The sequence below is a fragment of the Chaetomium fimeti genome (genome assembly GCF_033439085.1).
Source record: "Chaetomium fimeti strain CBS 168.71 chromosome Unknown B0H64scaffold_3, whole genome shotgun sequence".
NCBI classification, from domain to species: domain Eukaryota; kingdom Fungi; phylum Ascomycota; class Sordariomycetes; order Sordariales; family Chaetomiaceae; genus Chaetomium; species Chaetomium fimeti.
In genome coordinates this window covers 2,891,771-2,917,985 of record NW_026944331.1, presented here as the reverse complement: position 1 = coordinate 2,917,985, position 26,215 = coordinate 2,891,771, and the positions used below count along the sequence as shown (strand labels likewise).

The window sequence follows — 26,215 nt, the reverse complement described above, 5'->3', positions numbered from 1 at the left end:
ATTATGCCTTTGCATATGCCTCGATAAACTTGGCGAGCTTCTCGGCTCCCTCCAAGGGGATAGAGTTGTAGTTGCTGGCCCGGATGCCGCCGACGCTGCGGTGCCCCTTGAGGCCCGTCAGGCCCAGGCTCGTGGCCTCCTTGAGGAAGGCCTTCTCGGTGTCGTCGGTGTTTCCGTTCTGCTGATGTTAGTATCTTACCTCGATAGCCCAAAAGAGGGGAAACGACTGATACACCACTCACCTTGGTCACGCGGAAGCAAATGTTCATCCGCGACCGCACCGCCTTGTCTGGGACGATCCGGTACACCTCGGGGTGCGCCTCCAGCGCGGAGTAGATGATGTTCGCCTTCTTCTCCGACACCGCTTGCTGACCGTCCACCTTGTTGGGGTAGGTCTTGAGCAACTTTTTCAGCACTTGGCCGGCAATGTACACACTGGGTTCTGTCAGCTACCTATCGCCAGACCATCCTTGCTGGAGGATACCCACTCAAAGATGCTCAGCGTGTTGTACAAGCTGTTGTTCTTGGCGATGATCTCGTATTGCAGCATGATCGGGGGAATCGGGAGCCCGAGCTTCCGCATGAGAGCAGGGCTCGGCTGGGTCGTCGTCGGCGGTAGGAACGACTTCTTAATGACGGCCACAGTCACGCCGGTGCACCCTAGGTTCTTCTGGGCACCGAAGAAGAGCAGAGAGTAGTTGCTGACGGGCACCCTCCTCGAAAGGATGTTGCTGGACATGTCGGCCACAACAATCGGGCCGGTGCCGTCGGCATTCGGGGCCAGCACAGCGGGGAACTCGGGGAACTCGACGCCATCTACGGTCTCGTTGTCGCAGAAGTAGACCAGCGCGGCGTCCTTGCTCAGCTTCCAGGTACTCTGGTCGGGGATCTTGCCGAACTTGCCGTCGTTGATGGTGCGGGCGTCGGCGGCCAGGTTGACGTACTCGGGTCCCAGCAGACGCACAGCTTCCTGGTAGGCCTTGAGTGACCATCCACCCGTGACGATGTAGTCAAGCTTGAGACCCTTCTCGGCACGCTCTCGCAGGACAGCAACCACAGCGGCCTCGTCGGCACCGCTCCCCAGCTCGCTGAGGACGGCGGCGTGTTGGCGGACAACCCAGGCACCGACCAGGTTGTAGACGGCCGCGGAAAATTCTCCTGTTCCACCCGCTTGCATCAGCAAAATCTCATAGTCGCTGGCGGGGAAGTCTAGATAGCTAGCCAGATCTGCCTTGGCCTCGTTGATGATGTTGGTGGCCAGCTCGGAACGGTGACTGTGCTCAGCGATGCCCAGGCCGGTGCCATTGAAGTCGAGCAGAGCTTGTGCGGCCGTCTGGAGCACGTCGGTCGGTAGAGCGGCCGGGCCGGCGCCGAAGTGAGTAATGTCGGAGCGGGTAGGCATTTTCTGGTTCTTTTTCTCTTCTTTTTTTCTTCTTCCTTGGGTTCTGCCTTTCTACTTAACTTTTTTTTTATTTGGCAAACTCGGGAATATTCTTCCTTTTATGTTTCGTGCTTTAGAACTGAACAGAACTTAAAGTCAATGCAGTCAGACCGAATTTCTGACTCCTTGGACGTTAAAGTTGAATCTGACTCTTAAACTCGAAACTCCACAGCAACAAGACGCGCCGCTGGTTGTCGCGGAGCGGGGCACCTCCTTTATCGCTGATGAGTCGGCAGGACCCCGCCTTGTTTGGAGTCTTCATATCGAGACGGGAAGCACCCGCAGGAGCTGCATTTTTGGCGGCTGCCAATGCGCATGATGGGTGCCGACTCGGAGCGGGTAGAGAGTCAAGGACCTTCTCTCTTTGCCCGGTGTCGGTGTCGGCTGGCCACTGAAAATGGAGTGACACACGCCTTCCCCAGGTTTTACGCAAAACTTTTACAGGGGCTTAGCGCGATGGGCCGTGGGGTTCAGAGCACCTGCTCTCGAGCTGCTGCAAGCCGAAAAAGGGAAGTGGGGGGAGGGGGGCCACCTGCAGCGGCCGTGATGGGATTCCCGTCCCGCATCCGTCTCTTCCAGGTTCCATCTGCGTTCTTCAACTCCGAGTCAACTTCCGGCAACAGTCCCGTAAATCCAGCCCGGCCTCGCCCGAAAAATATACGGGCCGGCACGGGATCAGGTCGCTTGTTCCCGGGTCAGGTACCGCGAAAGGGGTTGAGAGGAACGCAGCGCGAGGCTGGCTCAGGCTGGCCGAGGCTGGCGTCTCTCGGTGGTTACATCTGGCGGCCGAGGCGCCTGTTGGCTTGTTGATCAGTTGTTTAATCCTCAGCATGCACTTTGGGAAATTCAAAGGCATGACGAATGATCGATTGTCGATAGTTTGACCGCCAGCAAGCAACACCAACTTTATACTCGAAGAGCACTCGAAAGCAGCCGAAAACACATTGACTAAGGTATGAATCAGCTCCACGCATTACTTCTTTGGTAGGGATATCCTTTGCCCGGCGATCTGATGTCCTCGGCTGTCGTAGCACCCGAGTTTGACAGGTTCCGTTGCAGCTGGCTAGTTGCCTGAATATCGACGCTAGTTATAGCCGGACGTCATCGGCTTCCTTAAGCAGCACATTTTCGGCAAGCTCCCGGACTCGTGGATGCCGCTTGAGCCTCAATCTGGGGTTGCCGTCGATCACATCTACCGTCACACCCGCCGAACGCCGAAATTAGAAGCCGATTACAGCGGTCAAGAGCGGTACACAAGCAAACTACCTAACTAAGCGGCAGGGATGTCGACTATCGCCGACCAACGCTTGTCTTGACGTATAAGTGACCATCGCCCCGGGGGTTTCGGACTGTCCATTCTGCTCGAGGTGGCCTGAATCAAGTCATCCTAGTTGGTATCAACAAGAAACCGCCCTCACTCGCTACATCTCCAGCCGCATACACTGTATTGTATAACTACCTAATGCAGCAACGGTTTCCTACCCCTTTAGGTTGCTGGCACACCCGACCCGCTGTGACCAAATAAACAGCCTGTGGAGCGCCTCAGGAGACTTTCCTCACCTAGGATAGGTGCAAACGTGCCGCGCGACGACGCCCCTGACTGGCGAAAACAGCCGCTCTCGCAGGTTCCCAGGTTCGCCTGCGTGATCGCCTACCAGCATGGCCGACAAGAAGACGGCAGATGCTGGGCCGTCTCGACACGCACATTCGACACCAGCAGCATCATTTCGTGCGCAGCCCCTTTTCCTTCTTCCCTCCCTACCTCTAAGTGTTGCCAACTCCCATGCCCAAGCCTAAGCCTAAGCCTAAGCCCAAGTCGAAACCAAAGTCCGAGCTGCATCATCTCTCTCTCCGCACCCGCACCCACTACTGCATCTGCATCTCATCTGCATCTGCATTTGCATCTGCGACCCCCGCTCCCCGCTATTTCTGATGAATGAAAATGAACCGTTGGAGATCTCACCAGACTGATGGATAAGCCAGCAACGCACAACTCGCCGCGGACATGGTTCCTCACCTCGTCGCTCTCGCCGCTAAGCATCCGCCTAGTCCGGCTGCTGCTGGCGCACGGTGACTACGTGGTGGCCTGCTTGCCGCCCGTCGAGATTGAGGATGAGGAGCGGAGCGCCGAGTTCCGCGAGCTCATCAACGAATGCAAGAGCAACCGCAAGGACCGCGAGGGCTGGAAGGACCGCATCCGCGGGATCCGCTGCGATGCCCGCGCTATGGGACAGTGCGGCGCCGCCATTGCCGAGGCCGTGCAGGTGTTTGGACGCATAGACATTCTGCTTTGCTGCAAGTTTGAGGGTGGGTGTGGCAGTCCGTTTGACTCCAGAACCGTTGGTAGTCGAGGAATAGTGGCTGATTATTGAATGTAGCCGTCATCGGCACTGTCGAGGAGCTCTCAGCGACGCCGTCTACACGCAACCTGGTCCGGGACCAATTCGACACCATCTTCTTCTCCCAAGTCAACTTCATCAAAGCCGCTCTGCCCCAGTTCCGCGCCCAGCACACGGGGCACATTATTATCCTCACCAGCATCGGCGGCCACATCGGCACGCCCTGCATGCCCATGTACACGGCCGCCACCTGGGCACTCGAGGGTTACTGCGACTCGCTAGCCTACGAGATTGCCCCTTTCAACATAAAGGTCACCATAGTGCAGCCCAACAAGGAGATCCAGAGCTTGACCAACAAAATCATCTTCGCCCCGCAGCTGCCCTACTACGACGCCGAGATCAACCCAGCCCCCAACATGCGCGAGATGCTGAGCAACGTGCTCAACGCCAACCCGGACACGGCCATCGAGCAGTCCGACGACGAGGTCCAGATCCGCTACCCGCACCTGCCCGCAGCCGCCTACGACAAGCTCGTCATGGAGACGGTGCACGCCCTGACGGCCATCGGTGGCCACGAGAACCCGCCCGCCCGGCACATTGTCGGCTTCGAGGGCGCCGTGGCCGTCAAGGAAAAGCTCAAGACGGTGACGGAGGAGCTGGAGGATTTTGTCGAGGCCAGTCTGGCCGTCGACATCTTTGAGAGCGAGCTCAAGACGGAGGCGAGGCAGGGGAGGTCGAACGTGGATGTTGCTGGGTCGGGGAGCGGGTCGGGCATGTGAAAATGGGTCTGGCTCTCACACCTGCTGGTTCACTGTTCAAACATAGTACCTACACATCACAACAAGGGCGTCGGGGAGAAGGGATGGCGGGTTGATTGGGTTGGGTGCCATGGGGGGTTGCAACGCTATGGGGGTTAGGGATGGGGGTTTGGATGGAAAAGCGTGCGCTAGGCGCACCGTTGATACCATGTTTGTCTGTATAAATATGATAAAAAGAACAGTAAAAACACCGCTGACAAAGCCATTGTGTTCAAAAACCATGCGCCGATCTGGGGGCCCGGGGATCAGATCTCCTCGTTCGGTCATTTTGCGAGAAAGCCCCTGACCAGCGCCGACAAGGGTGTTTTCTGGCCTCTGGTCCCTCAACCGGCACGCCAATTACAGTGGCCACAGCTCTGTCCCGCACCAAAGCTCGGGCCTCAACGGGACCGGGGCCGCTGTGGTCGGGACGGCGCATTCGAAGCTGCATGTCATCGATTTCAACAAATCCATAGGCACCTGAATTTCGGGATTTCGACGTCTGACTTCGCACACCTCACCAACGCACGCGACACTCAACAAATTAAAGACGTCCCCGCCTTAACCCCCCAACCTACGACGACCACACGCCCGGCTTCGACGCGAACCAGGCAGCGGCGCATCTCTAGAAGCTCGCTGCCCCCCCAACCCTCGAACATGTGCTACCCCTGACCCGACAACTCTCTCCGATTTCCTGCGCTGCTCCCGCACACGTCGGGAATGACCGCGGCGCAAGAATGGCTATCGATCCTCTTCTACCCGTAGGCCCGGCGAGGGTCAAAGCGCTCGTGCTACCCATCGGCCACATTACACGCGAGCGCTTCACCGCGTTCGTCAGTCGTCTCAATGCGGAGAGTGTCGTCTTTCTTCGGGACGTCACCCCTGATGCCCGGCCGCATAGGAGTAGGGAAGCCCGTATTTGCTGCTATAGCGAGTGGCCCTCTTGCTGACCCGACCGTCTCCAGACATGTTCTCCCCCTTGGCGTTCCCCGACGGCGCCATGTTCTACGACCTCATGATGCACCACCCTCCCGCCTCCCACCTCTCCCTCTCACCGTTCGATTTGTTCCGCGAGCCACTCGCCGTGATCGCCGTGGCCGACGGCGCCGAGCTGCCCCAAGCCGTGTTCAGCAAAAGACATTCGGGTGGCAAGACCGTCGAGGAAGCCAACATACGGTCGCTTTACCAGGACTTGGAGGATTTGAGGGACCGGTATCCCAAGGTCCTAGCCCATCAGGTGCTAGTCTTCGACTACACGCCGGCGAAGGAGGATCCCCTACCGATACCCGAGGGCATTGTTACCATCCCGCCCGCCGAACAGTCCAAACGAACCACGATGAAGACGGTCATGTGCGATATTTCGGCCCTAATCCTGGCTGAGATGACCACCCTTGCCAAATCGTACGAGGGAATGTCGTTTATAGACTCCCCAGGACAATCGTCAGGCCACCAGATGAGTGCAATGGACGAACCTACGGGAGCTCCGAGGAGGAATTCGCAGTTCTCGTTGCCGGTGAACCGATCTGCCTCTACAAGCGGACTTCCTGACCGGAGCCGTGTTCGCGCGTCCATGCCGCCCGTCCCCTCCAAAGGGCAACTGCCAGGCTCGGCCGATTCCACGCCCAGTGCCCGGCCTACTACCCCTGTGGGCAGCAACAAGCCTCTCCCCTCCCCGCCATCCACGTTTGAAAACATCATCGGACCCATGACGCCGAATAGCCCTGAGCAGGTCGGTCTTTCGCGCCCCGACACAAACGACAGCTTTCGAACGCAGAGTCAAGACCGAGTGTCAGTCCAAGGGTTCGGTCCCGGCGGGCTCAACGAGAGATGGAGGAGCAAAGGGAGGTCGCGGGTCCAGGTCGTGGTCGGGTCGCTCTATCTCCAGGCTGGCTTGTGGAACAACGCGCTTAAGGAGCTCACCGAGGCCGCCACGATAGCAAAGTCAATTAACGACCATCTTTGGCACGGGAAGGCCCTCGAGCTCACCCTTATCAGCCTCCTGCTGCTGGGCTGGGCCGGTATCGAGTTCCGCGTCCCCAGCATCCTGCTCCCGCCACACGACAAAGGGAATAACTCGGCAATGGCCCTACAAGAAGCCGAGGCGAGAGAACCTAACCAGCCTCCGTGGTTAAGAAACCTCCAGGTGCACATGCCCGAGTTGCTGGACCGCATCATGGGCCTGTACTCGAGGATATCAGCCGAGCACCTGCCACCACTGCCTCACTCCGAAGCCATCATCCGGTTCTGTAGGATGTCGGCAGCCATCCACACCGCCCACGGCCAGATCTGCCGGGAATCGCTCGAGATGATCGTGTTCGGCGTCCCGCCCCGGACGCCCCTGACCACGTCGCCCCGCTTCACCATCCAGCCCACGCGGACGCAGATCGTCACGACGCTGTTCCGCGCGTTCCCCACTTCCTCGTCCGAGCTGCTCACCACCGTGGACCGGGTCGTCATCCTCAGCGGGATAGCGTCCGTGCTGGGGCATCTCGGGTTCCAGCGCAAGAAGGCCATGGTCGTCAGGGAGCTTGTCTCGGTTCTGGTGGGCGGTCTGGTCGAGGCGCGCACCCGCGGTGCCGCTGATGTGGGTATCCACCCCGCGGCCGGGCTCGTTGGGCTTAATGGCGCCAGCGCCCGGGACGGGGCGGGCGGGGTGTTGGAGCTTGCTGAGGGGGATGTTGAGCACGGGATTGATTCGTTTCTGGGGCTCTTGATGAAGACGTATGGTGTTGTTGGCGGCAACACGCTGGGAGACGGGGAGGACAGTTCGAACGAGGCGCTCGTGGGGAGGATTCAGAAGCAGTCAGCTGCGAGATATTTCGGCATGCAGAGCGTGAAGCTTAACATTCTTCGGGCATGCATTAACTTCTCCGAGGCGTTGCCGGACTTTGCTGGCGTGCTGAAATACTCCAGCGATCTGCTTCGAACTGCTGGTAGTGGCATTGCTCCCGGGCCGCGGAGAGAGAATGCCTACCCCTCAATAACAAGGGAGGAGCAAGTTCGCTTGGTCGCCAACGTTCTGAAGACGTCCAGTTTGTCCAAACGCCTGGGTATTGGCAACTTGACGGCCGAGTACTGGGACGAGTTTCTCCTCCGGGGGGTCACTATGGAGGCGCTTCCACCGACGAGGACGCCCGTTCCACATGCGAAGACCGTCCTGCCCGGCATAACAACCACCCGAAGCTCCCAGGACGTCGATCCATTCATCTACAACCCATTTTTAAAGCGGCCCGACACCGCGACCGTGGACCGCACCCTGGTAGCCGGCGAGCCGACGAACTTCAGGCTGACCCTCCAAAACCCGTACGAAATCGAGCTCGAACTAGAGAGCATCCGGCTCGACACGGAGGGGGCCGAGTTTGAGTCGGCGGTCGAGACTACCGCCATCGGCGCGTACCGGACGCAAATCATGAGGATATCTGGCACGCCAAAGAGTGCAGGGACGGTCAAAGTCACGGGTGCGCTCATCAAGGCCCGCGGGTGCCGGGAGAGGAGGTTTCCCATCTTTACTGACCCGTGGGCGCCTGATGATGCGGTCAAGATCAAGGCGATCGGACTGGGCGCGCTCGATGTGAACGCTGCGGCCGTATCGCCTGCTATTGAGCGGCTCAAGCCAGAGCATATCGAGCTCAATGTTATTGCACCGCAGCCTGTGGTGATCGTTAAGTCGTCGACGCTCCCGCAGTCCTCGGTCATGATTCTCGAGGGCGAGCGTCAATGCTTTTCTGTTACGTTACAAAACCTTTCTACTACCACGCCGGTGGATTTCCTGCTCTTCTCCTTCAAGGACTCGACGCAGGAGCCCTTGCAGTTGGCGCTGGGTAACCGCGACGCCACCGCCACGGAATTATACGAGTACGAACTTGTGCTAGCCAAGAAGCAGCCACTCCGGCTGAAGAACCGCGGCGATAGTAAGAGGTTTATCGCCCCCGGCCAGACGGCAACGTTCGACTTTGAAATACTCGGTAGACCGGGCCTCACGCACGGCCTCATCCAGGTCGACTACGCGCATCTCGGTGTACCACACGACGAAGTGGCCGAGAAGTTCTACACACGGCAGGTATCGATGGAGCTCACCGTTACTGTCAACGCCAGCGTCGACATCACCCGCGTCGACGTCCTCCCGCTCACCGGCAGCATTCCAGCGCCGCTCTGGTCCCGCTCCACCACCAACAACGACGACCAGTCCACCCCGCCCCCCGACCTCACCGCCGACACCCACTGCCTCCTCCTCCTCGACCTCCGCAACTCCTGGCCCAGCCAGATGACCATCAACCTCTCCTCCTCCCCCACCTCCACCTCCACCGATGAACCCCTCGACGCCCAAGCCGTCATCGAGGTCGAGGAGCACATCCTGCCCGGCAACACGGCGCGCGTCGTGCTGCCGATCCGGCGCGTCTACCTCGAGGACCCGCACGCCTTCGTGCCGGCGCTCAACCCGGCGCGCCAGCGCCAGTTCGTCGTCAGCACCAAGATCGCCCCCGAGGCCGAGCGCGCCAGCCGCGAGGCCTTTTGGTTCCGCGAGCGCGTGCTCGACGCCCTGACCGCTCGCTGGCGCACTGCTGCCGGGCCCGGTTCGGCCGCGACCGGCTTTGCCTCCTCCTCCGGGGGTGGTAGTGGTAGGGGTGGTAGGGGTAGGGGCAGGGAGGGGGAGGTCGACCTGCGCGCGGTGCGGTTCTCGCCGCGCATGGTCGAGGCCGTGCGCGTGGACGAGGTGGACGTGGCGATCGCGGTGGTGGACCCGGCGACGGGGGAGGCACTCACGCCATTCTCCTCCTCCTCTGGCAACAATGGCAACAACAGCAACAGCGGCAGCGGCGGCGGGCGGTTCGTGGTCGACGTCGACGCCTTCCTGCAGCTGCGCGTGCGCGTCACCAACCGCTCCGCCCGGCCCGTCCACCCGCTGCTGCGCCTCACCCCGGTCCTCTGCCACCGCCCCTTCAACGTCTCCCTCGACTTCACCCGCAAGATGGCCAAGTTCGCCTGGAACGGAAACCTGCAGCAGGCGCTGCCGCTGCTCGAGGGCAACGGCGGCGTCGCCGAGGTCACCATGGGCGTCACGGCGCTGTGCCGGGGCGAGTTTGAGGTCCTGGGCAGCGTGGAGGAGGCCAGGCTGTGGGTTGATCCCGAGGAGGTGGCGAGGGAGCGGGAGCGGGAGCGCGAGGAGGGCGGGCGCAAGGGTGGGAAGTCGGAGGCGGAAGCGCAGGTCATGATTTTGGGGGCCGCGCTGGGCAAGAGGGAGCGCAGGGTGTGGCATGCGAGGAGGGGGTGTCGGTTGGTGGTGCGTGATCGGTTGGAAAGGTAAGTGGGGGAACTCGACTCACTTACTTGGTAGGGGGTGTTGGTTGGTTGGTTGGTTGGGTAGTGGGAAAAGGGGGTGTGTACACAGCAAGGAGTGTGGAACGTGTGCATATGTTATGTCTGGGCCATGATGAAGATGGTTTGGTGCTGTGGAGCGTAATGACTGGAATATACCAATGTTATCTATGTCCGTCTGACTGCTTGACTCTATTGCCAATATATTGCCTGTTCTTCCCTAAATCGATGAAGGGATAGGCAGCCATGCAGTTTTCACAAGGGCCATACCCCATACTTGGAAAGGTACTTGGGCGTTTCTAGGGGGTTAGGGTTAAAGGTGGCGGCTACGGTCGGGATAGCCTTTTTTGTCCTCTCTCATCCGAAAGACCTCTTCGCCGTCTTTCTGACCACTCACCTCTAAGTTTTGCAATTATTTATTTTTCTCAGTGAAACCTAAATTGCTAGACTCATTCATTTGCTTACTGCTTCAAGTTTTCCAATTGATTCATTTTTATTTATTATTTCCCATCCTAAACTTCCCAATCCGAAATCGGCAAGGGTGGCGTTCAAGTCGCATGTGAGAGAGAACTCGGACTCGGAGACTCAATCGGGGTTGAAATCGGATTTGAACTTGAACCTTCTTTTTCTTTTCAAACTCAGGTTGAGATAGCCACGGCCGGGAGGGGCAAAGCCACCGGAAATGCACCGCCCACGCATCCTCTTCCTTGACGCCCACGACTCCTTCTCCAACAACATCACCTCCCTACTCGCCACTCTACTCAACGCAGACGTCTTCGTCCTGCCCATCGACGACCCCCTTCTCCCATCCCAGACCCCGACCAACCTACCCAACACATCCACCGCCACTACCACCACTACCACCACCACCCCACCCAATGGCCCGAAAGATGACCCCCGCAGAGCGCGCTTCATCGCCGAGCTAGCGCGCTACGACGCCGTCGTGTGCGGGCCGGGCCCCGGCAGCCCCGACAACGACGCCGACGTCGGCCTGATGCGCCACGTCTGGTCGCTGGCTAATTCCGAGCTCCTGCCCGTGCTGGGCGTGTGTCTTGGGTTTCAGAGTCTCGTCTCTGCGCATGGTGGGCGGGTGCGCCGGCTTCGGAGGGGGTTGCATGGCATGGTGAGGGGGATTCAGCATTGTGGGGAGGGGGTTGGTGTGGAAAGGTGTGGTGGTCGTGGTGGTGGTGATGTGTTTAAGGGGGTGGGTGGGTTTAGGGCGACGCTTTATCATAGCCTGGGCGGGGATGTTGGGCAGGGAGACGTTGGGGAGGCAGAGTGGGAGGCGGCGAGGTGGGAGCCGTTCGGCGCGTGCCCTGACCTGGTCCCGCTTGCGTGGGTGGAGGAGCAGCGCGAGGATACCGGGACCGAGAGGATTCTTATGGCGGTTAAGCACAAGGCCAAGCCCTTCTGGGGCGTGCAGTATCACCCGGAGTCGGTGTGCACTGAGGAGGAGGGGAATAAGGTCATCCTGAACTGGTTCCGCCAAGCCCAGAGGTGGAATGAGGAGATGGGGAGGGTGCTGAAGCTAGACGGCCACGGGCTTGCAAGGACGGCGACGAAACCCAGTTTGCTTTCCCAACTGGACGGGTGGCCGACGGAGCACGGCACCCGGCAGTGGTGGGAAGTGCTCGAGGCGAACCCGGAGCTGCACTGCACCACGGTACCGCTACCCGACGGTGTCCAAATACCAGACATCGTCGAGGCAGTCGCTTCCGAGTGCTCGGAGCGGATAGTCCTCGATTCGGCCAACGCCGCACCGGCAACATCAAGGGCCGATGTGCGAGGGAGATACAGCATCATCGCCGCCGGGCTTGATGAGGCCCTGCGGATCGAGCATCACGTTGGTGATTCCTACGCCACCATCAAGGTTGGGTCTTTCGGGGGGTCGCCCGTGAACCTCACAGACAAAATACCACTCGACGGGGATAGGGATGTTTGGGGTTTGATAGCTGCCTTCCACCAGGCCCGGCATCTGCCCGCCACAGAACCCTCGTATACCCCTTTTGTTGGTGGTTTCATGGGGTACATCACTTACGAACAAGGCCTGAGTCGTATCGGTGTCTCACTAGAACAGCCGCGTCCGCACCACCGGCCAGATGTGTCGCTTGCCTGGGTCACTAAGAGCGTCGTGGTCGACCATCTACAGCAAGAAATTCACGTCCAGCACTTGAGTTCCGCGAATTTGGAGAGGGGCAGTTGGATGGACCAGGCAGCAGACAAGCTCCGGTCTCTCCAAAACCCTCAGCGCAGACCCTCTTTCAACAAGCCGGTGGTGGCGCCGTCAACCCTACCACTAAAGTCCCGGCGTCCCTCGATGAGCGTATCGATCCAGCCACCTCAAACGAAGGAGTACGAAGCTAAAGTCCGAGTCTGCCAAGAATACATCGCGGCCGGCGAGTCCTACGAGCTCTGCCTCACAGACCAAACCAGCATCATCCGGCCCCAGAGCGACACTCTCCTCCGCCCCAACACCGCCCACCTCCCGCCCTCCTCGCGCAAGGAGCAGCAGCAACAACAACACCTTCCCGTCCATCCGTCACCCTCACCCTCCACTCCATCCTCCTCCTCCTGGGCGCTCTTCAAACGCCTCCGACGCCACCAGCCCGCACCCTTCGCCTCCTACCTCCGGCTCGGCGGCGCGACGCTTGTGAGCGCATCACCAGAACGGTTCCTGACCTACGACCGGGGCGGGCGGTGCTCGATGCGGCCGATGAAGGGCACGGTGCGCAAGTCGGCGCGGGTGGCGACGCTGGCGCAGGCCGAGCGCATCCTGCACGTGCCCAAGGAGGAGGCCGAGAACCTCATGATCGTCGACCTGGTCCGCCACGACCTGCACGGCGTGTGCGGTGCCGGCCGGGTTTGTGTTCCGGATCTCCTCCGTGTTGAGGAGTATCAGAGCGTGTTTCAGATGATTACTGTCGTGGAGGGCCGCTTGCCTCCTGCTCTTCCTGCCTCCGCGGCGAGAGATGGGAAGGCTGCCGGCGGTGGTGGGTATACCGGGTTGGATGTCCTCGCCGCGAGTCTCCCGCCGGGCAGCATGACGGGCGCACCCAAGAAGCGGAGCTGTGAGATCCTGCAGGAGATCGAGGGGCATAAGGAGCGGGGGCTGTACTCGGGCGTGGTCGGGTATATGTGCGCTACCGGGCGGGGTGACTGGAGCGTGACGATTCGGAGTCTGTTCCGGTGGGACGATGAGCAGGTTGTGGTGAACGGCGACGAGGGCCCGGAGACCCACGAGGTGTGGCGGATCGGCGCAGGAGGGGCGGTTACTATCCTGAGCACCCCCGAGGGCGAGCGGGAGGAGATGTTTACGAAGCTTGCGGGGCCCCTGCGGATATTTGGGGAGGAGCCGGGCCGGGAGTAGTGGTACGGGTTTATTTTGGCGTCTCAACTGGATTCAATAAAACGGGGGAAGCGGGACCGGCATTCAACTTGTCTGGCGGATGTTTGCAATACGGGGGAGTACCGGCGTTCTTCACTCATAGATGGGTTAGGCCTCAACAGCGGCATTTGGGATACAAGCTTTAACGCGTTGTACATATAACATAGGAAGGCGGAAATATAGGGGAATATGACTGCACCGTCCCTCCCGTTACACCTTTCCAAACCGCGAGTTCGCCCTGTAATAACCTGCTGAAAGCCACCGTCCCCACCCGCTTGTAACATGCACTGATTAGAGCGCCTTAGCGTACACCATATGCTGTGATATGCCACCCCTGAAAAGCACTCCCCAACCCCGTATCCGGTCCCATCCCCCTTCCTCCAACTCATCCACGATACCCGCCCGGTGTCCCACCTGTCTCCTAAAACTCCTGCTCTTCTTGGAAGAACATGGTAAAGCTGATAATCGTCCCGTAGATCAGAAGCCCGCCAATAATGGACATGACCATAGCCGGGATCGAGATGAGGTTCGAATGCGCGAGCAGGACGGGCAACGCTGTCAGGAAACCACATTAGCAACCGCACTTCCCAAGCACAACACGACAGTCAACCCCTTCCCCCCAAGTCCAGCACCACCTCTCCCCCCAACCAAAAAGAAACGCAACAACAACGTACCAATACCCATCACCACCAAAAACCCGGTGCAAAACCGGCCAAGGTCAAGCACGGCGGCGCCGGAGCTCTCAACGAAGTCGTCCGGGTTCGAGCAGTGGCTGCATATCCAGTTGGGCACGGGCGCCAGCACGTAGGTGCCGACGACCAGCAGCGGGTAGTACGAGTGCCACAGCGCGCACGACAGGATGACCAGCAAGAAGCCCACGGCCAGCACGAAGGAGAGGGCGATTATCGTCTTGAGGCCGGCTGCTGGCATGGTGGCGGTTGGGGCGCGGGGGGGTGGAGGGTTGTTTGTCTGGCGGTATTGAAGGGGGCCTGCGGGCGGGGTGCGTTTCGGTGTTGTCGGCGGGTGAGGAAACGGTCGAGGCCTTGGACGACTCGAAAGGTTAGGTTGGAAGGCTGAGTGAAGCCTTGGGAGGTTGGATCGCGAGGTTTCGGGTTGGGGGTATCAATCGGCGATTACAATAACGAAATCCGTTTATTACTCGTAGTTGGGTAACTTTTCCGTAACGTACAGCCTCGCGGTTCAAAGGACGCGCCGGTGTGGTCGTCAGGTTGGTTGTGTTGGTGTGATTGATGGTTGGCGGCTGGCGATGACGGCGGAGTTGCAGCTGTGACGAGGGCCGCAACGTCGTCAGCCTTGGCTCGCTTGGCTGGTCCTGGTCCGGGTTGGGGTTAGCCTTGACCGGGGTTGAGATGATGCTTCTTGTCGCTTGTGGCCCGTGTCCCAGCTGAAGAGCGGAGCAGGGATTCAACTAAGCGGGGTTACGCAGTACCGAGTTCCAGGTACCTGCCGCCTTGCCTGGGCGACGCAGCTTGGAGCTGCCTGGCGCTGTCAGTGGAACGAAGCTCCCCAAACCAAACCCCAGCGATCCCCCCAACATCCCATCGACGACCTGCACTTCGCAACGGCAAGCATCCTCTCGATTGATATCCGCTTCGGTGACCGAAAACACACATTACGCACGGTTTTAAACTGCAGCCGTCGCCATCATGTTCAGAAACAACTACGATAACGACTCGGTCACATTGTAAGCTCCAAACGCTGGATCCCCGCCATGTCGGCCTTGGGCTGCGGCTGCGGTCCCGACCCCGACTGACAACCTTTTCCAGTTCACCGCAAGGGCGGATATTCCAGGTCGAGTATGCGGCGGAGGCAGTCAAGCAGGGCTCAGTGGTGGTGGGAATCGCAAGCAAGACACACGTCGTACTGGTAGCAATCAAGGTGCGCAACTCCCCCGCCATCCAAAAGTCAAAATGTACCAACTTGTACGTCTGCTAACGTTTTGACCAACCCCGCCCCCAGCGCAATGCCGAAGAACTCTCATCCTACCAAAAGAAGCTGTTCCCCATCGACGAGCATGTCGGCATCGCCATCGCGGGCCTCACGTCGGACGCGCGCGTCCTCTCCAACTTCATGAAGCAGCAGTGCCTCGGCCACCGGCTGACGTTCGGGCGCAGCATGCCCGTGCGGACGCTGGTGGAGATCATCGGCTCCAAGGCGCAGATCAACACGCAGCACTACGGCAAGCGGCCGTACGGCGTGGGGCTGCTGGTGGCGGGGGTCGACGAGCAGGGCCCGCACCTGTTCGAGTTCCAGCCGAGCGGCATGACGGAGGAGATGGTGGCCTTTGCGATCGGCGCGCGCTCCCAGATGGCGCGCACCTACCTGGAGAAGAACATCGACAAGTTCGCCGCCTGCGACCGCGAGGAGCTGATCCGCCACGGCCTGCGCGCCCTCAAGGAGAGCCTGGTGCAGGACCGCGAGCTGACGGTCGACAACACGAGCGTGGGCGTCGCGGGCACGGCCAAGGCGGACGATGGCAGCACCAAGGTGGAACCCTTCCAGGTGTACGACCAGCAGGACGTGGCGGCGTGGATAGAGAGCGTGGCGGACGACAAGGAGGGCGGCGAGGGCGGTACGGGCGCGGCCGAGGCCGAAGGCGAGGGCATGGAGGTCGACTCATAAACGGGATAAACCTGGAGATGCTGGAACACGGCGTCATGGTGGGGAATTCTGTAACAACAGACAGACTAGAGTCCTAGCGGCCCGGCATCCTCACCGAGGGGAGCGCCTGGTCGACCCGCATCAAGCCGAGGAGCCCCGGCGGAAAAGAAATTCTTGCATGAGTCAGAAGGGTTAGGTCTCTATTTTACAACGCCTGCGCGTGGGATCTGTCTGTCTGTCTAAAATCTACTGGTTGCTCCACGAGAGCTTGTATACCGCCTCCGAAACCTTGTAATCCCTCAAGGCCGTGATAGCCTCCTCGGCGGTCTTCGCCTCCACCAGGATGCTCTTGTTCCCCCCATGGATGAACCCCTCCTCGACACTCTTGTTGATCCAGGTCAAGATCCCGTCGTAGAAGCCGTTGATGTTGAGCACGCAGATGCCCTTGTTGTGGATGCCGAGCTGGTTCCACGTCGCCGTCTCGAACAGCTCCTCGAGCGTGCCGTAGCCGCCGCTCAGCGCCACGAAGCCGCTCCCGGGCCCGCCGTCGATCACCTCCTGCGCCATCAGCCGCTTGCGCGTGTGCATGTCCTTGACGATGGTCGTCCGCCCGAACACGGCCTCCTCCGGGACGGCCATGTGCGTGCCCGAGGCGTCGTTCACCTGCTTCGACGTGTACGTCGGGTCCCGCTCGTACCGCACCAGCGCCTCCGGGATGATGCCGTGCACCGCGTCCGGCCCGGAGAGAGCGACTAGTGTCTTGGCCACCTCGCCCATCAGTCCGACTGTGCCGCCTCCGTATACTGTGGAGAATGGGACGTTAGTTTGGTTGCGAGTGTTTGGGGGGGGTGGGATGGGGATCCTGCAAGTGTCAGGACTTACCGAGTGCCATGTTGTTGGCAGCCATGACCCGGGCTAGTGCCCGCGCAGCTTCTACATGCTCTGGCTTGTTTCCTGCCGACGAACCGCAGTAGACGCAGATCTTGGTACGCGTAGGGGTGACGCTCGAGGGCGTAGAAGTGCCGTTAGATGCCATGGTTCCGGCCGTCAAGTGAGAAAGGGAAGACGAGGAAGTGGTATTGTGTTGGAGGATGTGCGAGAGTTTTGTTCTTGCAGAAAGGTGAACCGGCGTTTTATAGGAGGGCGCAGCCTGTGTTGCTTCACTGCTGTTCGAGTTCCTTAAGATCAGATAGATGGGTGCCACGTAGTTGTCCCTCGGTGGTCGATAATGGGTCACGGGCACGGTGGGAGGCTGGCTGAACCTAGACCGGTTGGACAAAGATACCTGCGGCGTTTCAGATTGGCGAATATCGAGGTTGTGGGCGTGTGGCAGGCCGCTAACTAGGTATAAAGTTATGGACTAAGGGTGGAATGAAGCAATGAAAAACAAACCGTCATTGGCACGGAGGGAGAGCGAGGGTTTCATTGTCAGCATTGTCTTATATACATACCTACCCGACGCTACCCTTGCGCCGCTGTTGCTCATACTCTTGTTGCCGCCGCAGTCGCGGGTCGGTCTGGGTCATCCTTCCGTGCCCGGCCCACCCCACCGCGGGACCTTGATGGGGCCAAACGGTATGACATAATGGCACCCCGCCCAACGAATCGAAGTCGCGAAGTTCCTGACCGGGGGTGTGACCTCAAGAAACCCGAAGGTCAATGTCTTAAAACGGAAACCCGTGAGAAATTTTGAGCACGCTGAGAGCAGAAACAATTCCACTCGAGGAACCCATGGTCACAAGATTTCGCATTACACGTTGGGCAGCTGCAGGGCCAATGATGTGGGACCTGAAAGCTCGTGGTTGTGAATGTGGAATCGGATGGACCGGTCGGTGTTGGGGCGAGCCAAGACTCCGAGGCAATGGAACATGGACATACATACGGTGGGGCACGGTGACCCACGAACCGCACCTTGGAGGACTTGAGGGTGACCTTCGACGTCGCTGTCACAGAGTCAGAAATATTTAAGATAGTGAAGAAAACAACAAGATAGCAGGGCAAGGAAAGAAGCCGAGTCAAAAGAAAGTGGTGAAAAGAAAGGGACTTCTGTGGAGACAGCTCGAACCGGACCGCCATGATCTTGGCAGGTATTCTACACACAGTGTTGATACAGTACACCGCACTGGTTTAAGCCCCTAATTTCTTGTGGACACAGCGCCCGTCTCCCGGTGGTCATCAACAGCTTCCCGGGTTCACGCAGAACGACCAGACAACAATCGACACCTGCACTTCTCGGACAATCCCGCCAGAATGCCCGAGACAAACGGGGAACCAGGCGGCCAGCCTGAGCGGCAGGGAGGCCAAAGTGTACGTGGTCTGGGGTTCGTCTAGAAATGCCGTGACTTGGAAGAGGAAAGCTGACTGTTTTGTTTACACGGCAGTCCATCTTCAAGACGCTCATTCAAGGCGTAGCTATTTACATGGCTATGCAATTTGTTATGAAGCAGTTTATGGGAGGCCCTAAAACCACCACGGTCCGCGACGCCAACGGCAACACGGCCCAGGTTGCGACGTCGAATCAAGTACCGCCCTACAGCGAACGGGCGGCGCGTTTGGACGATGGCGCTTCCTTCAACCAGATCCCGCAAATGGTGGGCCCGATCTGGCCCGAAAACAGCGCAGTCGACATCGTTGTAACCGTCTCGCCTTCATTTGGGCTCACGCCGCTCAAGGACCTTACCAAGGACGCAGTAGTGTTTGAGGAAAAGAAGTTTCGGATTGGGAACTGGACCGACAAGCGTACCGCAGAGGGCACCATCCACGTTCCAACACCTGTTCAGCACAACGGTACGCTTTGGGGCCATTTTTACATTGGCTTGTCGGGAGCCCTCCTCGATCCGACACAGCGAGGCTACGATCCGGCTTCGGCTTATCACTTCGCCTACCCGCTGACCCAATACATCCCCAAGAAGAAGGAAGCCAAGACAAGAAGTCTCCTAGGGGATCAACCGGAGGCTGCCGACGAGCCTATCAATGACGAGCCCGAGCAGTCTGGACCCATCATTGCGAACTACTACCACCCGAACGTGTCGCTGTCTTTCATCCCGAACTCGGGCGTTTTCTCTTTCCCCCAGTCACACCCAGCAGTCCGCCAGTTTCTGCGCCTCGAAGCAACCGGTGCGCGGGATGGAACGGGCCAAAACTCATGGTACTACCCGATTCTCTTCGTCAACACATTCTGGCAGCTCAAGACGCACATGACGCTCCTTAACGACACGGTTCAGACTTTGCCCATTCGCATTGATCTCAACAACTTGGCCGAGTGGAAGTTCAAGACCATGGCGTCCATCGACATGAGTGGCAAGGAGTCGGCCCGCCAGGCTGCCTATGGGAATTCGTTGCCCGGCGGCGGCGATGGAAGTGAGATTGAGATGATCAAGGAGATTTTCATCGACACCAACCCGATCCTCCTCAGCATCACGGTTGTCGTCAGTATTGCGCACATGATTCTCGAGACGCTAGCCTTTGGGTCCGACATTGCGCATTACCGCAAAAAGAAGGACAACGTGGGCATCTCGGTGCGGTCCATCCTCGCCAATGTCTTCATGCAACTGGTGATCTTCCTCTACCTGATCGATCAATCCCAGAACACGAGCTGGATGATTCTGGGCGGGCAAGCCGTCGGCATCCTCATCGAACTTTGGAAGATCACGACGGTGGTCAACGTCCGAGTGCGCCCGGCTCCAGGGTCCATCATTCCCTACCGGATATCCTTTGAGGACAAGCACAAGCTGAGCGAGACCGAGGAAAAGACCAAGGAGTACGACGAGATTGCCTTCAAGTACATGTACATCGCCGGCGTCCCGCTGCTCATCGCCTACGCTATCTACTCCCTCTTCTACGAGACACACAAGTCGTGGTACTCGTACGTCATCACGACGCTCGTTGGCTCGGTCTATGCCTACGGCTTCCTCATGATGGTGCCGTCGCTCTACATCAACTACAGACTCAAGAGCGTGGCCCACATGCCGGCCAAGGCCATGATGTACAAGTTCCTCAACACCTTCATCGACGATCTGTTCGCCTTCACCATCAAAATGCCCTTCCTACACCGCCTGGCGACCTTCCGAGACGACATCATTTTCTTCGTTTATGTTTACCAGCGATGGGCATACAAGATCGATTATACCCGAGTCAACGAGTTCGGTCAGGGCGGTGATGACGAGGAAGAGGTTGAGAAGGAGTCAGACAAGAAGGAGAAGGAGGCTTTGCCTGCCGGCCCGGCCGAGAGCACTGCCAAAGCTACGGGGGCCCACGCACCCAAGGCGACCAAGAGAAAGTAAGAATATATCAGTTTGGCTAGATTGAGAAAGAAAGGGGAAACACCATAAAAATACAGGACTATTCCAGCCCCTTCCCTCTTCCTTCCACCACATCTTGCCGTGATTCCAATTACTTGGCCGATGTGGGTGCTCGCCGAAGACGAGCCGATGTTCCACCCGGTTCGGGATCTTGCGCATCCTAACTGTCCCTGAAAGTCTCGTAGGGCTGAGCGGCGCAGGACGAGGTGTGAAGGACATCGACCTCCCATTGGGCAGCGTGCCGCTTTTCAATCAGAGCGCCCCCTTGCTTTTGCGGATGTTAATTCGGCATCTGCCCAATCTCAACCGCGTGTTGGGAGTTTGTTCCCGCGACCTGCAGAAACTTTTGGTCCTCCGTCACTTAATGTAACCACGAAAACCGTTGCACTTGGACCATCGGTTAGTTTCGAAGCAGACCTGCCGATCCCTGCCAAACGTTAAGTTAGCGTGATGCCCTGCTGCGTTGGGCAAGCACCCCGCGAAGATTTGGAGGTACCTTGAACGCAGCTCCTCCACACCTGCAACCTTGTTCAGCTATCATCCCTGCTCCGCAAACGGGTAAGAGTCCTTCGCTGGAAGGCCAACTGAAGGCATGAACTCGAAGATCTGTTCAGTTTGAGGGAAGAAAAACCAAGCTTCTCGGCCAAACAGGCCACGTCACGGTGAGTATCTGAAGTAGGAAGGTACATCCATGGATGTACATGCCTCCCTCACTAGCGTCCCGAGGCCGCCAAACGCTCCTCCCGTCCCTGCCCGGAGTCCTGCCAAGACAACCTTATCCCCCGGAGACCTCCCAGAAGCCGGCAGCAGCTCCGAACATTCGCTCGAACCAAACAAGACACTTCTGCAGCAATTGACCCAAGAAAAGTCCGATCGGTCTGCTTTGGGTAACAGCAGGAACCGTTGCACATACAACTAAATCACCAGCAATAAAACCCTTGAATTCCACCCAACGAACAACAATAGTTATCTCCAGATTACCTAGAGCGAGCACGTCAGAGATCGGCATGCAGGGTTGAGTGTCTCTCAACCACGAACCAACCCAACCAAACCGTCAGAGGACGAACATCGAAAGCACAGCAGCAGAGAGAGCCTCGGGCGATGAGCAGCGGCTCGGGCCGCACCAGTAGGAAGGGTAGCTTGGGAAGCATCGACGGCAGCAGCAATGAAGCTCGAACCGTCGGCACCCTCCTGGCCGCCATCGCGAGATGCCTAACCGAGGCCGTGCGCATCCTCATGTTCGCCGACAAACGGCAATGGGGCCCCGACGAGTTTGAGCAGACCCGCGTGCTCGAGGAAGCCCTCGACGAAGCCAAAAAGGACTTCCAAGAGATGGCGCCGCTAGTACACGGGCAGTTCTACTACGAAAACGACCGATCCCGTGAGCTCCCCTCCCACCCCCTTTCCACCCAACCACACCCACAACCACACCCACACCCACATTACCATAGCAGCACGAACCAACAACTAACCCACACCCCCCTTCCCCCAAAACCCAGCCGAATCCCTCCACGCCCTACAAACCTTGCTCACCCGCTTCCAATTCCACACGCAAAACTTCCGCGACTGGGCGCGCCAGGGCGGGCCCATCAACCCGGTGTGGGCGCGCGAGACGGCCCAGCTGCGCCGCGACCTCCACCGCGCCCAGTGCCGCGCCGCCAGCCGCATCTTCGCCGCCGAGCAGGACGCCGCCCGCTGCCTCGGCGCCTTCCAGGTCTACCGCCTCCTCAAGCGCAACCAGGCCGCCCGCGCGCAGCTGCCTGCGTGGCAGACCGGTGGGCAGGCGACTGCTGGTGGCGGGGGTGAGGGGTTGGAGGCGGCGCGCCGGCCGGGGGATTTGGCGGCCGCGGGGCGGGGTTCGGATGAGGACGTTACTGGTGGTGGTGGTGGTGCTGGTGCTGGGGGGGGAGACGCAAACGCAGTGAGGAGGCGGCGGAGCTTGGAGGAGCTCGTGCCGAGCTGTAATGCGGTGGGGCGGTTCCAGGTGCTGGGGGAGTCGCACGACGCGGCGTTCGTGTGCGATTTCTGCGAGGGGTACATCGTCTGGCCGGACCTATCGAGCATACCGTCGGAGCGGACGCCGCTGGCGCCGACGGCCGTGACGGGCTATCCGCACTGGCAGGCGAAGGGGGTCAGTGCCGATAACGGGGAGGAGAAGGTGGTCGTGTTTGCACCGCTGGCGATTGCGAACCATATGCCCCCGGAACCGGGGGGTTGGCAGGCTGGCCTGATGTGTCCGTTTTGCGAGGAGGATACATACCTTGACGAAGGGGAGGACAGCTCCGAGCTCAAGTACGTTCAGGACGAAGGGGGGTTTCCGGATTTGGAGTCGTTTCGGGAGCATCTGGAGTGGTACCATACGGCCATGCCGGTACCCCCGATATCATCTTTGGCTTCAACCCTGCCATCGGCGTCAAATTGTAGCGTTATGTAATGGTGTTTGGGCGTTAGCTTGGGGGGGGTTGGCTTTGGGGTAAAGCACGGAGTTTCGGGACGGGTAGCGTCAAAATGGTTGGGACAAGTTTTCCAAGATACACAATACTATTGCTCGAATCAGCAGGGCCACATTGAAGGCCGGAGAGAAAACACCCAAAGTTCGGCATTATGCCCCACCCATGCTTCATTCAGCATGGCCGTCTAATATTTAGTTCATACACGCATCAACCGAGCATACACAGAAGGTAACGGCACAACCGGCCGTCGAATTTCATAACCCCAACGCCGATGCTGAGGCCGAAAACAAAGCAATCCTATACAGCAACAACCGACCACCGTTCACCCGCCAGATCCCGCTCAAAAGAAGCGCCACCACATAAACACCAGCATGATCAGCCCGAGAGCCCCAAACGGCCCGTACTGCTTCAGCATCAAGTCCCAGTTGATCTTGACGGCCGCCTTCCTGTACTTCTTGCTGTCGTCGCGCAGCCTGCTGCTCAGCTCGCCCATGCGGTCCAAGCTATCCCCGCGGTACAGCAAATCCTCGATATTCTTGGTCATGACCTTGGTGACGTCGCGCAGCTCGTCGTTGAGCTTGTCGAGGTTCTGCGTCGCGCGGGCGTCGCTGTAGGTGGCCTTGGTGCGGCTGATGAAGGTGTCGAACTCCATGAAGGCGTAGGGCCGCAGCACGGCGCTCTGCAGCTGCGCCGCCGGGTACGTCGTCGAGAACTCGGTCGCCAGGTCCGACAGGTACGTGAACGCCAGCTTGCGCGGGTACGTCCGCTCCGTGATCGCCACGTACACGATGTCCGCTGCGATCAGGTAGTGCAGCGTGTAGGCGCCGCTCTCGATCGATGCTTGTGGCTCCGAGGTGCGGCTGAGTCGCCGCAGGATCAGCTTCACTTGGGATTTTACTTCCGAGAGGGCCTGCTCGGTCTCGGAGTCGTCGACGGAGGCGCAGAGCATGAGGCCTGGTGGTGGTGGGTTTTGGTTAGTATGGGGACTTCGCTCGGGGAATGTGGTAGGGGTAGGGTTGGTTGGTGGTGATGGGGCGTACCGTCGAGCCTCGCAATCTGTGTTGAGCGGATCATCTTGGATGTGTGTGTGTGTATAGTGTGCGATTATGGTCCGCCAATATTCGGGTTGGTTGGGGTTGGAGTTGCGATTGTAAACTGTCCCTCGGTGTGGTTGTAGGCCGGCCACCAAGGTATCAAAGTACAGTAACGTGGCTTTTCAAAACAAGGACGGTGTCGTCATCAAAAGGGTCCTGGCTTGGCGGTAAAGAGTGGGTTCTAGCAAGGTATGGAGGAGCAGCTGTGTTCGTTTCAAGCCAATTTATCTTTAAAACGCCTTGCTGTGCAATTATCTGTCAATGGTATCTCTTCGCGAAGCTGTGATCGATTCTGGAAGTGGAAAAGGAGCACAGGCCCGGCTCGATGTTGAGCTCCCCCTTGTCAAGTGGGCCGTGAAAGAGCCAAGAAGCAAGGCTGGCCAATCCTGCAGTGCCCTGTATTCCAGGGGTCCAACAAACGGATCATGCTTTCACCACCCCATCACAGCTTCATTCAGCCTTGTAATCGAGGCTGGACCTCAACCTCCTCGACCCATCTCTCGCTGATCTGGCGAGTGCTCCGCCTTGCTATTGTTTCTCGGCGCCTCAATAGGCGACGGGATATTTCGACCAACTGGGGATTTTATTTTGAAAACCAACACCCCAGCTGCCAATTCTTATCTCGTCCTCGTCGGAATTGTTATTTCACACTTGACTGATTTTCCCTAGTTCGGTCGCTTGATGTGTTAGACCTACCATCTCCTCTCTACAAACTTCCCAATTTTTTGTTCGTGGAAACTCATTATTTCAACTACATCAAACACCACCCCCCCTGTTCACCATGTCGGCTGGGGTTCCTAGCAGCCCGCTCTCTTCGCCCCCAGCGAGTGTTGTCAACATCCGCCTCGGCAGCCCGGTTGAGGATGAGAAAATGTCACCCATCCCAAGTGGTCCTCAGGAACCAACGGCCGAAACAGTGATAATTGAAAAGCCGCCGACGGCCAGCCCGGAGAGGAAAGTTGAAGGAGAGAAGGAGAAGAAGTCGACCGCGCACGACTCGGATGAGAGTGGTCAGTCCAGCGCTCCGAAGCGCAAGGCCAGTATTTCCCACAATCCAGGTTCGACGAAGAAGCCCCGCCAAGTCGCACCCACGCCCCGCAAATCCGCCCAGGACAAGAAATGGGAAGCACCGTTCGTGTACACCGACTCGAAATCTCCGCTGGCAAACGCCGACCTGAGAGTGAGTATCCCCTTCCTTCGTGAAATCTTTCGAAGCCCCTAACACCGATTATCAGGCCATTCTGTTGCACCCACTCGCCTGGGACATCCTCACTCCCGAGGAGAAACAGGACGTGTTGGCCAAGTTCCCAGACGGGACCCATCTCCTGAATGCGGGCACCCAAGATGCTCGCCCGAACCCGGTCTCGCTGCGCAATGATGACAATTTTCGGTATGACTGCGCTCGATATTGCGAGAATATTCAGCTTGGCCGGCACGACGAAGAGTGGCTGAGCCAGGCTTGGGTTGCCCACGAGAAGCACCAGCGGGGCGATTACGACCAGTTTCTTCGGGAGCGCTTTGAGGAAGACTGGGAGACCAAGCTGCCGGCCGAAAACAAACCCGAAGATTCCGAGTCGGGCAAAGGCTTGAAGCATGGCGAGAGAGAGCCAAGTGAGGGATCCCCCCTCGATACCGAAGGAACTGCAGCGCCTAAGCTAGCGGGGCGGTCGACTCGATCACCCCAGTCCATCCCTAAAAACGGCTCCCCTCGAAGCAAGGGAGACGGCGAAGGCCATGGTATGGATGCGAAAGGTATCCAAACTGAGGCTGCAAACGGCAGCCCGACAGTACCCCGAACCATCGACCCATCGGCAATACGCCCAAGTGACCTGTCCGCGGCTTCGCAGGAGCAAGAAACCGACACGTCCACTATTGTCGCTCGGTCCGATTAGGAATCGGTCGAGCCATCCGCAGAGGACGAGCAGGCCGCAAAAGGACAGCGGCCGAAGAAACGGGGGTCCCGAGGTGGCGGCAAAATATGCGTTGCGGAAGACGCAGGAGGATAAGGCTAAGGCCGTCAGATCGGTATCCGGCCCCGTTTCACGATCCAAGGGAAAGTTGGTTGTCGAGATTCAACAATGCCGTCGGTCTCGGAGGAGCTTGTGATATCATCCTCAGGGGGCCTGTGCTGCTTTTGCATCGTCAGCCGCTTGGATCGCCAAGTGGCTAAGCAAAACGTCACACGAAATGAATGAGAAGCAACAGGATATTGCGTTTTAAGGGGAAAGGAAGCGGTTATGGGATTATCGCAGGAGTTGGTGTTGTCGGGATAGCATGTACAAGATACCCCCTAAGCTAACATAGCTGGGAAATCGGCGTCGGAAAGCCGAGACCGCTGCAACAGGAGCCAAATGGCTACCATGTAGGAAAATCAAGCAGATTTAACGTTCCAGGTCCTTGTTCATATGATTCAAATTGTTAGAGTGCGCTGTAGCAACGTCTGATAGATAGAGTGGGGGCTCCATTC

General features: G+C 58.8%; 11 protein-coding genes across 11 annotated transcripts; 7 read left to right on the top strand and 4 right to left on the bottom strand.

Annotated features, from left to right (window-relative positions):
- Position 1: 1 nt before the first annotated feature.
- Positions 2-1,402, bottom strand: B0H64DRAFT_416568 (pyridoxal phosphate-dependent transferase; the record flags this gene model as incomplete). Its single annotated transcript, XM_062805173.1, has 3 exons — positions 2-178; positions 243-435; positions 489-1,402. The coding sequence occupies 3 exons, from the start codon at positions 1,400-1,402 to the stop codon at positions 2-4; spliced, it is 1,284 nt and encodes a 427-aa protein (XP_062661048.1).
- Positions 1,403-3,411: 2,009 nt separating this feature from the next.
- B0H64DRAFT_440991 (uncharacterized protein) lies at positions 3,412-4,559 on the top strand (the record flags this gene model as incomplete). Its single annotated transcript, XM_062806532.1, has 2 exons — positions 3,412-3,748; positions 3,820-4,559. The coding sequence occupies 2 exons, from the start codon at positions 3,412-3,414 to the stop codon at positions 4,557-4,559; spliced, it is 1,077 nt and encodes a 358-aa protein (XP_062661047.1).
- Positions 4,560-5,040: 481 nt separating this feature from the next.
- On the top strand, positions 5,041-10,217 carry B0H64DRAFT_431451 (TRAPP II complex). The gene is made up of 2 exons (XM_062805971.1): positions 5,041-5,480; positions 5,543-10,217. The coding sequence occupies exons 1-2, from the start codon at positions 5,315-5,317 to the stop codon at positions 9,880-9,882; spliced, it is 4,506 nt and encodes a 1,501-aa protein (XP_062661046.1). The 5' UTR covers positions 5,041-5,314; the 3' UTR covers positions 9,883-10,217.
- An 85-nt stretch (positions 10,218-10,302) lies between these two features.
- B0H64DRAFT_431450 (ADC synthase) lies at positions 10,303-13,510 on the top strand. Its single transcript, XM_062805970.1, has 2 exons — positions 10,303-10,938; positions 11,152-13,510. Exons 1-2 carry the CDS (start codon positions 10,576-10,578, stop codon positions 13,258-13,260), a joined length of 2,472 nt encoding a protein of 823 aa, XP_062661045.1. The 5' UTR covers positions 10,303-10,575; the 3' UTR covers positions 13,261-13,510.
- Positions 13,511-13,699: 189 nt separating this feature from the next.
- B0H64DRAFT_440988 (vacuolar protein sorting 55) lies at positions 13,700-14,208 on the bottom strand (the record flags this gene model as incomplete). The annotated part of the gene is made up of 2 exons (XM_062806531.1): positions 13,700-13,833; positions 13,953-14,208. The coding sequence occupies 2 exons, from the start codon at positions 14,206-14,208 to the stop codon at positions 13,700-13,702; spliced, it is 390 nt and encodes a 129-aa protein (XP_062661044.1).
- Positions 14,209-14,796: 588 nt separating this feature from the next.
- Positions 14,797-16,091, top strand: B0H64DRAFT_392360 (nucleophile aminohydrolase). Its single transcript, XM_062803546.1, has 3 exons — positions 14,797-14,983; positions 15,066-15,177; positions 15,259-16,091. The coding sequence occupies exons 1-3, from the start codon at positions 14,946-14,948 to the stop codon at positions 15,919-15,921; spliced, it is 813 nt and encodes a 270-aa protein (XP_062661043.1). The 5' UTR covers positions 14,797-14,945; the 3' UTR covers positions 15,922-16,091.
- A 55-nt stretch (positions 16,092-16,146) lies between these two features.
- On the bottom strand, positions 16,147-16,936 carry B0H64DRAFT_440986 (uncharacterized protein; the record flags this gene model as incomplete). Its single annotated transcript, XM_062806530.1, has 2 exons — positions 16,147-16,703; positions 16,783-16,936. The coding sequence occupies 2 exons, from the start codon at positions 16,934-16,936 to the stop codon at positions 16,147-16,149; spliced, it is 711 nt and encodes a 236-aa protein (XP_062661042.1).
- Positions 16,937-18,085: 1,149 nt separating this feature from the next.
- B0H64DRAFT_125803 (cleft lip and palate transmembrane protein 1-domain-containing protein) lies at positions 18,086-20,538 on the top strand. The gene is made up of 2 exons (XM_062798047.1): positions 18,086-18,207; positions 18,282-20,538. The coding sequence occupies exons 1-2, from the start codon at positions 18,151-18,153 to the stop codon at positions 20,181-20,183; spliced, it is 1,959 nt and encodes a 652-aa protein (XP_062661041.1). The 5' UTR covers positions 18,086-18,150; the 3' UTR covers positions 20,184-20,538.
- A 673-nt stretch (positions 20,539-21,211) lies between these two features.
- On the top strand, positions 21,212-22,770 carry B0H64DRAFT_125805 (uncharacterized protein). Its single transcript, XM_062798048.1, has 2 exons — positions 21,212-21,582; positions 21,701-22,770. Exons 1-2 carry the CDS (start codon positions 21,303-21,305, stop codon positions 22,633-22,635), a joined length of 1,215 nt encoding a protein of 404 aa, XP_062661040.1. The 5' UTR covers positions 21,212-21,302; the 3' UTR covers positions 22,636-22,770.
- A 4-nt stretch (positions 22,771-22,774) lies between these two features.
- B0H64DRAFT_339372 (Longin-like domain-containing protein) lies at positions 22,775-24,050 on the bottom strand. Its single transcript, XM_062801200.1, has 2 exons — positions 23,695-24,050; positions 22,775-23,608 (listed from the first exon to the last, which is right to left on the bottom strand). Exons 1-2 carry the CDS (start codon positions 23,726-23,728, stop codon positions 22,995-22,997), a joined length of 648 nt encoding a protein of 215 aa, XP_062661039.1. The 5' UTR covers positions 23,729-24,050; the 3' UTR covers positions 22,775-22,994.
- Positions 24,051-24,529: 479 nt separating this feature from the next.
- On the top strand, positions 24,530-25,640 carry B0H64DRAFT_440982 (ASXH domain-containing protein; the record flags this gene model as incomplete). The annotated part of the gene is made up of 2 exons (XM_062806529.1): positions 24,530-24,928; positions 24,984-25,640. 2 exons carry the CDS (start codon positions 24,530-24,532, stop codon positions 25,638-25,640), a joined length of 1,056 nt encoding a protein of 351 aa, XP_062661038.1.
- Between the last annotated feature and the right edge of the window lie 575 nt (positions 25,641-26,215).